The sequence below is a fragment of the Oenanthe melanoleuca genome, chromosome 25, assembly GCF_029582105.1.
Source record: "Oenanthe melanoleuca isolate GR-GAL-2019-014 chromosome 25, OMel1.0, whole genome shotgun sequence".
Lineage (NCBI taxonomy): Eukaryota > Metazoa > Chordata > Aves > Passeriformes > Muscicapidae > Oenanthe > Oenanthe melanoleuca.
The window spans coordinates 7623145-7635087 of record NC_079358.1 but is presented as its reverse complement, the minus strand read 5'-3'; the positions used below and the strand labels follow the sequence as shown (position 1 = coordinate 7635087).

Below are 11943 nucleotides of genomic sequence, written 5' to 3'. Positions count from 1 at the left end.
TGTGTCCCAGCTGTCTCCAGGTGTGTCCCAGGTGTCCCCAGCTGTGTCCCAGCTGTCCCCAGCTGTGTCCCAGCTGTGTCCCAGGTGTCTCCAGCTGTGTCCCAGCTGTCCCAGCTGTGTCCCAGCTGTCTCCAGGTGTGTCCCAGGTGTCCCCAGCTGTGTCCCAGCTGTCTCTCAGCTGTCCCCAGGTGTGTCCCAGGTGTGTCCCAGCTGTCTCCAGCTGTGTCCCAGCTGTCCCCAGCTGTCCCAGCTCAGCAGCGCCGCCCCGTGCCCGGGTACCGCCCCCGCAGCTCCTGCCGGAATTGCCGGAACAGGCGCCGGTTCTGCCCCAGCTCGGCCTCGCGGCCCCCGTGGAACCCCCCGGGCTCCTTGAAGCCGCGGTGGGCGACGAAGGCGCCGTCCAGCACCGCGAACCGGAACCCGGCCACGTGCAGCTCGCAGGCCTGGGGGCAGAGGGGCGCACTGAGACCCCACGGACCCCCCAGAGCACCCGGAGACCCCACAGACATCCCAAAGTACCCAGAGACCCCCCAGAGACCCCAGAGAGCACCCAGGGACCCCCTCAAGAATCCAGGGACCCCAAGGACACCCCAGAGCACCCGGAGACCCCAGAGAGCACCCAGGGACCCCTCAAAAAATCCACAGATCCCCACAGGTGCCCTAAAATACCTACAGACCCCACGGACACCCAGAGACCCCAGAACCACCCCCAAAGTACCCCCAGAGACCCCCCAGAGCACCCAGAGACCCCAGAAAGCACCCAGAGACCCCCCATAAAATCCACAGATCCCCACAGGTGCCCTAAAATACCTACAGACCCCACGGACACCCAGATACCCCCCAGAGTACCCCAAGACCCCTCCAGAGCACCCAGAGACCCCCTAAAAGGATCCAGGGAACCCATGGACACCCCAAAGTACCCAGAGACCCCAGAGAGCACCCAGAGAACCCAGAGACCCCAGAGAGCACCCAGAGACCCCTCCAAAAAATCCACAGATCCCCACAGATCCCCCAAAGTACCCACAGACTCCCAGAGCACCCAGAGACCCCCCAAAAAATCCACAGATCCCCACAGGTCCCCTTAAATACCTAGAGACCCCATGGACACCCAGAGACCCCCCCCAAAGCACCCCCAGAGACCCCCACAGAGCACCCGGAGACCCCACGGACACCCCAAAGTACCCACAGACCCCCCAGAGACCCCCCAGACCCCCTCAAGAATCCAGGGACCCCACGGACATCCAGAGACCCCCCCAAAGAACCCCAAGACCCCTCCGAAGCACCCAGGGACCCCCTACAGCACCCCCAGACCCCCCCGAGCCCCCCGACCTGGCTGATGCGGTTGAAGCCGTACTGCAGGAAGCGCTCGTCGAAGGGGGGCACGCCGCGGGCGGGGGCCACGAAGAACGGCTCCCAGGGGTCCCTCCAGGGCACCTCGTAGGCCACGCGCAGCCGGGGGGCGGCGGGCAGAGCCCCCCAGCGCCCGAAGTCGGTGGGCGCCTGGCAGCGGGGGCACAGCGCCCCGTAGAACGGCCGCGCCAGCCCCGCGCCCCAGAGCCGCAGCAGCTCCGCCTTGGAGCGCGGCACCCGCTGCCCCCGGCGCAGCTCGAAGGCGGGGAGCACGAAGAGCAGCCGCGCCCAGGGGGGCTCGGAGGGGCGGGGGGCAAGCGGGGCGCGGGGGGCACTCAGGGTGTTGGGGACATCCAGGGCATGGGGGTCACTCAGGGTGTTGGGGTCACTCAGAGAGTTGGGGTCACTCAGGACATTGGGGTCACTCAGGGTGTTGGGGTCCCTCAGAGAGTTGGGGTCACTCAGGACATGGGGGTCACTCAGAGAGTTGGGGTCACTCAGGGTGTTGGGGTCCCTCAGAGAGTTGGGGTCACTCAGGACATTGGAGTCACTCAGAGAGTTGGGGTCACTCAGGACATTGGGGTCACTCAGAGCTTTGGGGTCACTCAGAGAGTTGGGGTCATTCAGGGCATTGGGGACCTCCAGGACATTGGGGTCACTCAGGGCACTGGGGTCACTGAGAGCTTTGGGGTCACTCAGAGCTTTGGGGTCACTCAGAGCTTTGGGGTCATTCAGGGCATTGGGGCCACTCAGTACATTGGGGTCACTCAGAGCTTTGGGGTCACTCAGAGCTTTGGGGTCACTCAGGCCCCTGTGGTCACTCAGCTCCTGGAGACCCTCGGGGACCTCGATGGCGTTGGGGAAACCGGGGTCACTCAACCCCAAACTTTTGGGGACCCCCAAGGTTTCGGTGGCCCCCAGGCCACCAGGAGCCCCCAAAGCTTTTGGCTCCCCCAAATCCCCTGGAGACCCCAAATTCTGCTGGATATCCAAAATTTTGGGGTTCCCCAAATCCCTCCGAGCTTGGGGGTCCCCCAGCGCCTCCTGCCCCCCCCAGTTTTTGGGGTGCAGCCCCCCGTCCCGCAGCAGCTCCAGGAACCCCTCCCGCAGCCCCGGGCTCGGCACCACGTCCGCGTCCACCATGAGCACGAAGCGCTCGCCCAGCCCGGGCGGGGGTCCCGGCCCGAGCCCCCCGCCCGCCGCCCCCTGCCAGGCCACGTTCCTGAGCAGATTCCCGGGGTACGGCACCCCCAAACTGTAGCTGGGGGGGTCCTTGGCCGCCAGCCCGGCCAGAGCCCCCCGGCACCCCGCGGCGCTTTGGGGACCCCGCGGCGGCTCCGGGATTTTGGGGGGGGGTCCCGCCGCCCCCAGCACCACGTGCAGGCTCAGGCGGCCGCGCAGCCCCCGGCAGGGCCCCCCCAGAATCGCCATCAGCTCCTCCAGCCCCTCCCGCGGCGCCCCAAAAACCGCCAGGGACAGCGGCCCCCGCCAGGGCCCCCCCAGCGCCGCCGCCGCTCGCCCGGGGCTGCCGTGGGTGGCCAGGACCAGCTCGGGGCGCGGCGCGCGGGCCCAGCCCGGCGCTCCCAGTACGTCCCAGTACACCCGGAACGCGCCCGACGCGTCCAGCACCCCCCGGGGGGCGCGGCGGGGCCGGGGCGGGCGCGGGGGCGGCAGCGCCCGCAGGTAAAGGGTCTGGAGCAGGGCCAGAGCCCCCAGCAGCCACGCGCAGCCCCCCAGAACGCGGGCCCGGCCCATGGCGGGCACTGGGAGCACTGGGAGCACTGGGAGGACTGGGAGGGGACTGGGGGGACTGGGAGGGGACTGGGAGGGACTGGGGGCACTGGCAGAGGGGACTGGGGGCACTGGGAAGGGTCTGGGAGCTACTGGGGGTGACTGGGAGGGCTCACACGGCTGTACTGGGAGGGTGCTGGGATATACTGGGAGATACTGGGAGGATTCCGGGGGTCACCGCGGCCCGGGCGGGGCTGTGAGCAGTCAGGCATGCTGGGACCAGTACGGGAGTGCTGGGACCAGTTTGGGGGGTTGGGAAGAGGGGCTGGACCCAGTTCCGGGGGGATCGGGACCAGTTTGGGGTCACTGGTTTCCCAGTTTGGGGTCGCTGGGATCCGGCTGGAACTCACCGCGCTGCGTCGGCGCCGGGGGAGCTGCGCATGCGCGGGGCGGAGGGGCGGGGCCCCGAGCACAGGGGCGGGGTTATGTAAATCAGACATGGGCGGGGTCTGGGCTCGGGGCGGGGTTATGTAAATCAGACGTGGGCGGGGTTATGTAAATCAATGTGGGCGGGGTTATGTAAATCAGACATGGGCGGGGTTTTGCGCTCGGGGCGGGGTTTGCGCGTTGTGGGCGGGGCCTGGAGCCCCGGGACCCCCAAACCCCAAATTCCCGCGTCCCCCCAAGTCCCGGCTCATTCCTGGGATCCTCCCCAATAACCCCGCGGCTCCCCCAAATTTCCGCGTCCCCCCCAAATTCCTGAGCCCTCCCCAATTCCTTCCCCCGCCCCCACCCCAAAATCCAGGGTCCCTCCCAAGCTCTGCCCCCTCCCCAAATTCCCCCCAACTGTCCCTGGGAAGGAGCAGCCGCAGGCACGGGGACCATGGGGGACACTTTTATTGTCGGGGGACATCGGGGACGTTGGGTCACGACAATCGCAGTCCGTGGGGTTGGGGACACATCGGGGACATTGGGGACATCGGGGACATCGCGCTGCGACAGTCTCGGGGAGGGGGAGGGGGACCTTGGGGACATCGGAGGAGTTGGGGACAGTGGGGACAGAGGGGACATCAGGCCAGGATGTCCCTTGGAGGGTGTTGGGGACATTGGGGACACCGAGCCACATTGTGCCTCAGCCCCAGGCTCGGGGACATCGTCGGGGACATCGTTGGGGACATTGGGGACATCAAGCCACATCGTGCCTCGGTCCCCCGCGTTTGGGGACATTGAGGGTGACACCCACGGGGGGGGGAGAAGGGGAGGGGACACAATTTTGGGGAGGGGACTCTGCCAAAAACGCAGAGCCCGAGGTGAGGGAGGCGACAGGGCCGAGGTGGGTGACAAGGGACAAGGACACTCCGGGCTCGGGGGGGGGGAGGGGGGGCCACAGGCTCCTACAGGGGGGTCCAAGCCCCCACCCCAGAGACCCAAAAACATTTTGGCGGCGGGTCCTGGGGCGGGGGAGGGGACACGGGGACACGGGGGTCCCCAGGCGTCCGGGCTGGGGGAGGGGGGGGCCACCAGCCCCCCCCCAATTACCTTAGAGACTCGTTACGAGTTAAATTAGCACGAGCGGCCCCGGGGGGCGGCGGGGGGCGCGGCCGGGCCGGGGGGCGCTGGCCCGGGCCGGGGTGACAATGACAATATGCCATACTGGGGGCAAGTCGCGTCACAGACTTAGTTCAGAACGACGGGGCGCGCTGGCTTCCGGCTGCGGGGACAGAGGGGACACGGGTCAGGGACGGCTGCAAACCGCCCCAGAAACTGCAGAGAAACACCCAAAAACCGCCCGAAAACAGCCCCAAAAACTGCACAAAAATACCCCTAAACTGTCCCGAAAAACCGCCCCAAAATACCCTGAAAACCGCCCCAAAAGCTGCAGAGAAACACCCCAAAACCGCCCGAAAACCGCCCCGAAAACTGCACAAAAATACCCCTAAACTGTCCCGAAAAGCCGCCCCAAAAAACCCTGAAAACCGCCCCAAAAGCTGCAGAGAAACACCCAAAAACCGCCCGAAAACCGCCCCGAAAACTGCACAAAAATACCCCTAAACTGTCCCGAAAAGCCGCCCCAAAAAACCCTGAAAACCGCCCCAAAAACTGCAGAGAAATACCCCAAAACTGCCCTGAAAGCCGCCCCAGAACTGCAAAAAACCTGCCCCAAAAAGCTCCCAAAATACCCCCAAAACCACCCTAAAAAACCACCCCAAAACCCCCTGAAAAACTGCCCAAAAATCCCCCAAAAACCCCCCAAAAATTCCCCATAACCGCCTCAGTCCCCCCTTTCCCCCGAACCCCCCAAAACGCCCCAAAACCCCGTCCCCCACCTTTGCGGAAGGCGTCCTGGAGGCGGCTCTGGGGGAGTTGATACAACTCAGCGAAGGGGTCGCGGGGCGACCGGGGCGGGGGTCGCGGGGGGGGCGCGGGGTCGCGGCGGGGGCGGCCCCGGCCGGCGATCGCCGCCAGCCCCCGCAGCAGCCGGCGCAGCGCGGGGGGCGCGGGGGGCGCGGGCGGCGGCGGCGACGTCTCGGGGGTCGGCAGGGAGCCGGGGGGCCCCCCCGGGACCCCGCCCGGGCTCTCGGGGCTCGGCGGCAGCTTCTCGGGGGGCTCGGGGGGCTCGGGGGGCCCGAAGGCGAAGGGCGGCGCCTGGCGCGGGGTGTAGGGCGGGGTCCAGGTCTCGGCGCCCCCCGCGGGGGTCTCGGGGACCCCCAGCCCCGGCGGCAGGCGGGGGAGCCCCAGGGGGGGGCCCAGGGGGGCGGCGAGGGCGGCGAGGGGGTCGGCGGCCAGCGAGGGGTCGGCGCCCACGTCCGGCCCCAGGCCGCCGGCCCCCAGCGCGGCGCCCACGGCGAAGCCGAGAGCCGAGCCCGGCCCGGCGCCTCCGGCCGCTCCGGCCAGGCCGGCGCCGATGTCCGAGCCCAGCCCCAGCGCCGCAGAGTCCGGAGCGAGCGCGGCGCCGGCCGCCAGCCCCATGTCCAGCTCGGGGCCCAGCGCCAGGCCGAGGCCGGGGCTGCCCACGGTCAGTCCCACGCCGTGGCCGAGGCTGGAGCTGGTGTTGGCTCCTGTGGTCAGTCCCATGCTGTGCCCAAGGCCGGTGCCAGCACTGGTTCCTGTGGTCAGTCCCACGCCATGGCCGAGGCCGGGGCCGGCGTTGGCTCCTGTGGTCAGTCCCATGCTGTGCCCAAGGCCGGGGCCGGTGTTAGTTCCTGTGGTCAATCCCACGCCATGGCCAAGGCCGGCGTTGGCTCCTGTGGTCAGTCCCACACCGTGGCCAAGGCCTGGGCCAGTGTTTGCTCCTGTGGTCAGTCCCACACCGTGGCCAAGGCCTGGGCCAGTGTTTGCTCCTGTGGTCAGTCCCACGCTGTGCCCAAGGCCAGTGCCAGCGCTGGTTCCTGTGGTCAGTCCCAGTCCGGCTCCGGGCGTGGCTCCCACGCCGCCGCTGAGCCCGGCCCCGACGGTCACTCCGATGTCCGGCTGGCCGAGCCCCAGCCCAATGCTGGCCCTGATGGCGCCGCCGGCCAGGCCGGGCCCGATGTTGGCGCCGATGCTCAGGGCCACGCCCGGCCCGATGCCGGCGGTCACTCCGGCCACGCCCGGCCCGATGCCGGCGGTCACTCCAGCCACACCTGGCCCGATGCCGGCGGTCACTTCGGCCACGCCCGCTCCGATTCCAGCGGTCACTTCGGCCACTCCGATACCGGCGGTCACTCCGGCCACGCCCGGCCCGATGCCGGCGGTCACTTCAGCCACGCCCGCTCCGATGCCAGCGGTCACTTCGGCCACGCCGGCCCCGCCCAGCTCCTCGCCGAGGTCAGCGCCCAGGGCGGGGCCCACGCCGGCTCCGGCCGCCATGCCCAGGCCAACGTCCACTCTGATGCCGCTGCCCACACCGAGGCTGAGGCCGGTGTCCGAGCCCAGGCCGTCTCCGAGAGCGTGGCCAACGTTCGGGGCGACGCCGGCGCCGAGTCCAGTGTCCATGGTGGCCGCAGTGCTGGCCCCCAGGCCGTGTCCGATGGTGGCCACCAGGCCGGACTCGATGGCGGCCGTGGCGCTTCCTCCCAGGCCGTGCCCGATGCCGGGCCCGAGCCCGGGCTCCGCGGTGGCCGCAGCGCCGTGTCCGAGGCCGCGTCCGAGGCCGGCCCCCAGGCCGGGCTCCACGCCGCTGCCCAGGGCGGCTCCCAGCCCGTGGCCGACGGTGGCCCCCAGCCCGGGGTCGATGGCGGCCGCAGCGCCGTGTCCGAGGCCGTGTCCAGCATCACCTCCGAGGCCGCAGCCGGCGCTGACCGCCAGCCCCAGGCCGGCGCCGGCCCCTCCATCGCTGCCCACGCCCAGCTCCAGGCCCAGGTCGCCGCCGGGGAAGTCGAGGCCGAACGGCTCCGGGGGTCCCGGGGGGGCTTCGGCCGCCAACTGCTGCCGCAGGCACCAGGCCTCGGCCTCGCTGCGGGGACACGGCGGTCAGCGGGGCTGCGGCCAGCGGGCTGACCCGGGCACTGACCGCTGCCCCTGGCACTGACCGCTGCCCCTGGACATTGTCACTGACCGCTGCCCCTGGACATTGTCACTGACCGCTGCCCCTGTCCCAGCACTGCCCCTGTCCCAGCACTGACCGCTGCCCCTGTCCCCAGGCACTGACCGCTGCCCCCTGTCCCAGCACTGACCACTGCCCTTGTCCCAGGCACTGCCCCTGTCCCAGGCACTGCCCCTGTCCCAGGCACTGACCCCTGTCCCAGCACTGCCCCTGGATATTGTCACTGACCACTGCCCCTGTCCCAGCACTGCCCCTGTCCCCAGCACTGCCCCTGTCCCCAGCACTGACCCCTGTCCCCAGCATTGACCGCTGCCCCCGGCACTGCCCCTGGACATTGGCACTGACCGCTGCCCCTGTCCCAGCACTGCCCCTGTCCCCAGCACTGCCCCTGTCCCAGCACTGCCCCTGCCCAGGCACTGACCTGATGATGAAGTTGTGGGCCAGCAGCGCCGGCCCCTCCGGCCGCAGGCGGGCGTAGACCCAGGTCCAGCCCAGGCCGTCCTTGCGCTGCAGCCGCGTCACCAACTCGGCCCGAGCGTCCGGCCCTGCGGCCGCTGCGGGGACAGCGACGGTCAGCGGGGTGGACAGGGGTGGGGACAGGGGGATGGACAGGGGGATGGACAGGGGTGGGGACAGGGGGATGGACAGGGGTGGGGACAGGGGGATGGACAGGGGTGGGGACAGGGGGATGGACAGGGGGACATGGGGTGGGGTGAGGTCATTGAGGGCTCTGGGGACACGGGGACACCAAGGAGGACATGGCATCCCAGGGGCCATGCAGGATCCTGGGGGCATGTGGGGACACTGAGGGGACAAAGGGACAGTGAGGGGACACCCAGGGTGATGGGGGACACCCGGAGGGCACCCCAGGAGTGGCAGGGGGGGGACGGGGACACCCAGGGGACACCCAAGGGGACACTCTGGGGACACCCAGGGGACACCCAGGGGACACTCTGGGGACACGCAGGGGACACTGACCGAGGCGCAGGTGCTGGCGCGCCACGTGGCCGAGGTCCTCGGGGTGCAGCAGGCGGTACCAGGAGCGGCCCAGCAGCTCGGCCCGGCCGTAGCCCAGGTGCACCAGGACACTGCCGGACAAAGGCTCGGGGTCACTCGTGCGCCCCGGCAGGGTCACTGCGGACACCCGGGGACACCCGGGGACACACTGGACGCCTGGACACCCCTCAGGACCCCCCCCGGACACCCGGCCCCCCCCACCTGTCGGAGATGTCCAGCAGCGCCAGGTCGCGGGCGTGGCGGCTCTGGAAGGCCGGCAGCAGGAGGCAGTCGGGGCAGGGCCAGGGCGGGGGGTCCAGGGGGGCGCAGAAGGCCACGAAGAGCGCGGGGGCGGCGCCGGGGGGCCCGGGGGGCTCCTGGAAGCGCCCCCGCAGCAGCACCAGCTTGCGGCCGGCGCTGGGGCGGCGCGAGGCGCGGGAGGTGGTGAAGCGGCAGCGGAACAGGCGCTCTGGGGACAGGGCCGGGGTCACTCTGTGCGGCTGTCCGGCCCTCTGTCCATCCCTCTGTCCATCCCTCTGTGCGGCTGTCCGGCCCTCTGTCCATCCCTCTGTGCGGCTGTCCGGCCCTCTGTCCATCCCTCTGTCCATCCCTCTGTGCGGCTGTCCGGCCCTCTGACCATCCCTCTGTCCATCCCTCTGTGCGGCTGTCCGGCCCTCTGGCCATCCCTCTGTGCGGCTGTCCGGCCCTCTGTCCATCCCTCTGTCCTGCTGTCCATCCCTCCATCCCTTTGCCCTTCCATCCCTCCCTCTCTCTATCCCCTCCAAACCCTCAAACCCCCCCAGACCCCTCTGAATCCCCCGGACCCCACAAACCCCCCAAACCCCTCTGAACCCCCCCGGACCCCCCCGGACCCCCACCCACCTGCCTGGGGGGGCCCGGGCAGGCTCAGCTGGTGCCGCACCAGGGGGTGATCGGCGGGGTCCAGCAGGTCGTAGATGCTGTCCCCTTGCGCCACCAGATCCACCTGGGAGGGCAGGGAGGGAGGTCGGGGTGAGCCCCCGGAGCCCCCCGGGACCCCCGGCGCCCCCCATGCCCCCCGGTGCTCACCATGGAGTGCCCCAGGTGCTGGGCCACGTTGTCGGTGACCCCGACCAGCTTCCCCTCGCGGGTCACGGCCAGCAGGAACCCGGGCAGCGACGCCACCAGGTCGGCGAGCTCGGGCCCCCCCAGCAGCTCCAGGGGCGCCCCCCGGCTCGGGCCTGGCGTGGGGACACGAGGGGACAGCGGTCAGCGCCCGGCCGGCAGCTGCGGCCACAGTGTCCCTGTCCCGGTCCCGGTTCCTCAGTTCCAGCCCCGGTCCCTGTCACCGATCCCCCATCCCGGTCCCTGTCACCAATTCCCGATCCCCGATCCCCGTCCCTGTCTCCGGTCCCCGTCCCTGTCTCCGGTCCCGGTCCCGCTGCCCCGCCCGGTCCCCGCCGCTCTCCGCGGTGCTGAACGGGAACCTCCCGCCGCTCTCCGCGGTGCTGAACGGCGCCGGTCCCTGTCCTGTCCCTGTCTTGTCCCTGTCCCTGTCCCTGTCCCTGTCCCTGTCCCTGTCCTGCCCTGTCCCAGTCTCATCCCATTGCCGCTCCTCGGTCAATCCCCGGTCCCGGTCCCATCCCGATGCTGTTCCCTGCTCCATCCCCGGTGCTACTCTCCGCTACCATTCCCGCTCCCGCTCCCGCTCCCGTTCCCCGCTCGATCCCTGCTCTCATCGCTCCGCATCCCCGCTCCCCGTTCCATCCCCGCTTGCTCCCGGTCCCATCCCCGCTCCCCGCTCCATCCCTGGTCCCATCCCGATCCCCGCTCCTGCTCCATCCCCGCTTGCTCCCGGTCCCATCCCCGGTCGCTCCCCGATCCCATTCCCGGTCCCGCTTCCCTCCCGTGCCGTTCTTCGCTCCATCCCCGTTCTCCGCTCCATCCCCGGTCCCTTCCCCGTTTCCCGCTCCATCCCCGCTCCATCCCCGGTCCCATCCCCGCTCCCCGCTCCATCCCCGGTGCCGTCCCCGCTCCCGGTCCCGCTCCCCGCTCCATCCCCGCTCCCTCCCCGGTCCCGGTCCCATCCCCGCTCCCGGTCCCATCCCCGCTCCGTCCCCGCTCCCGGTCCCATCCCCGCTCCCTCCCCGCTCCCGGTCCCGTCCCCGCTCCCTCCCGGTCCCGGTGCCGGTCCCGCTCGCACCTGGCCGCAGGCAGGCTCCCTTGCGGGTGTAGATGCAGGCCAGGGCCATGACGTGCAGGTAGGAGAGGCGCGGCCGGTCGCCGTCGGGCAGCGGGAGGAGGTCGCGCAGGGCGCGGATCTGCGCGTTGATCTGGTCCCGCCGCGCCTTGGAGGCGCCTTTGGTGGAGCGGAGCATCCTCCGCCCGCCCGGGCCCGCGCCCGCCGCTTTATGCGGCCCCGCGCCCGCGTCAGCGCCGCGTCACCGGCCCCGCGCCGCCCCGAAACCGGGGGGGACCCGGGGGGGGACGGGGACACGCGGGGGGACGCGGCGGGCGCGTCACCGGTGACGCTGACGCACGAGGGAGGGAGGGAGGGGAGGGAGGGGGGATCGAACCGAAATTGGAGATGGAGAGGGGAGAGGGGCGGGGCGGGGGGAGGGGAGAGGGGGACACGCCCCGGGGGGGGGAATGGGGGGTGGGGGGAGAGGGGAGTCAGTGAGGGGTCAGGGGAGGGAGGGAGGGAGGGGGGAGAGGGTCGAGGGAGGGGCGGAATGGTCAGTGGGGAGATGGAGGAGCCAGGGGACGGAGGGATGGAGGGGGAGAGGGTCAGTGGGGAGATGGAGGGAGAGGGGAGAGGGTCAAGGGAGGGATGGAGGGAGAGGGGAGAGGGTCAGTGGAGGGGCGGAATGGTCAGTGGGGAGATGGAGGAGCCAACGGGGGGTCAGTGGGGAGATGGAGGGAGAGGGGAGAGGGTCAAGGGAGGGATGGAGGAGCCAACAGGGGTCAGTTGGGAGATGGAGTCAATGGATGGAGAGAGAGGGAGGGTCAATGCGGGGCTGGAATGGTCAGTGGGGAGATGGAGGGAGAGGGTGAAAGGAGGGGTGGAATGGTCAGTGGGGGACGGAGGAGGCAGTGAGCGGTCAGTGGAGGACGGGGGTGAGTTTGGGAGGGGGAGATGGCTGGAGCGGTCAGTGGGGAGAGGGAGTCAATGGATGGAGGGTCAATGGGGGGCTGCAGCGCTCAGTGGGGAGATGGAGGAGCTCGAGGGATGGAGGGAGAGGGTCCGGAGATGGCGAGGGGCACCCTGGGGGTCAGCGTGGCCAGAGAGGGGTGGGAGTGACCACGGGGGGACGGGAGTGACCACGGGGGGACGGGAGTGACCACAGGAGAGTCACAGTGAC

The 11943-nt window shown here is 70.3% G+C and overlaps 2 protein-coding genes across 2 annotated transcripts; both read right to left on the bottom strand.

Moving 5' to 3' along the window:
• Nucleotides 1–241: 241 nt before the first annotated feature.
• On the bottom strand, nt 242–3522 carry B4GAT1 (beta-1,4-glucuronyltransferase 1). Its single transcript, XM_056510134.1, has 3 exons — nt 3162–3522; nt 1330–3113; nt 242–443 (listed from the first exon to the last, which is right to left on the bottom strand). Coding segments are annotated over exons 1-3 (1977 nt in total). The 5' UTR covers nt 3163–3522; the 3' UTR covers nt 242–251.
• A 2768-nt stretch (nt 3523–6290) lies between these two features.
• NPAS4 (neuronal PAS domain protein 4) lies at nt 6291–11122 on the bottom strand. The gene is made up of 8 exons (XM_056509943.1): nt 10797–11122; nt 9671–9822; nt 9485–9587; nt 8825–9071; nt 8585–8694; nt 8028–8160; nt 6439–7516; nt 6291–6326 (listed from the first exon to the last, which is right to left on the bottom strand). The coding sequence occupies exons 1-8, from the start codon at nt 10957–10959 to the stop codon at nt 6291–6293; spliced, it is 2022 nt and encodes a 673-aa protein (XP_056365918.1). The 5' UTR covers nt 10960–11122.
• Nucleotides 11123–11943: the final 821 nt, after the last annotated feature.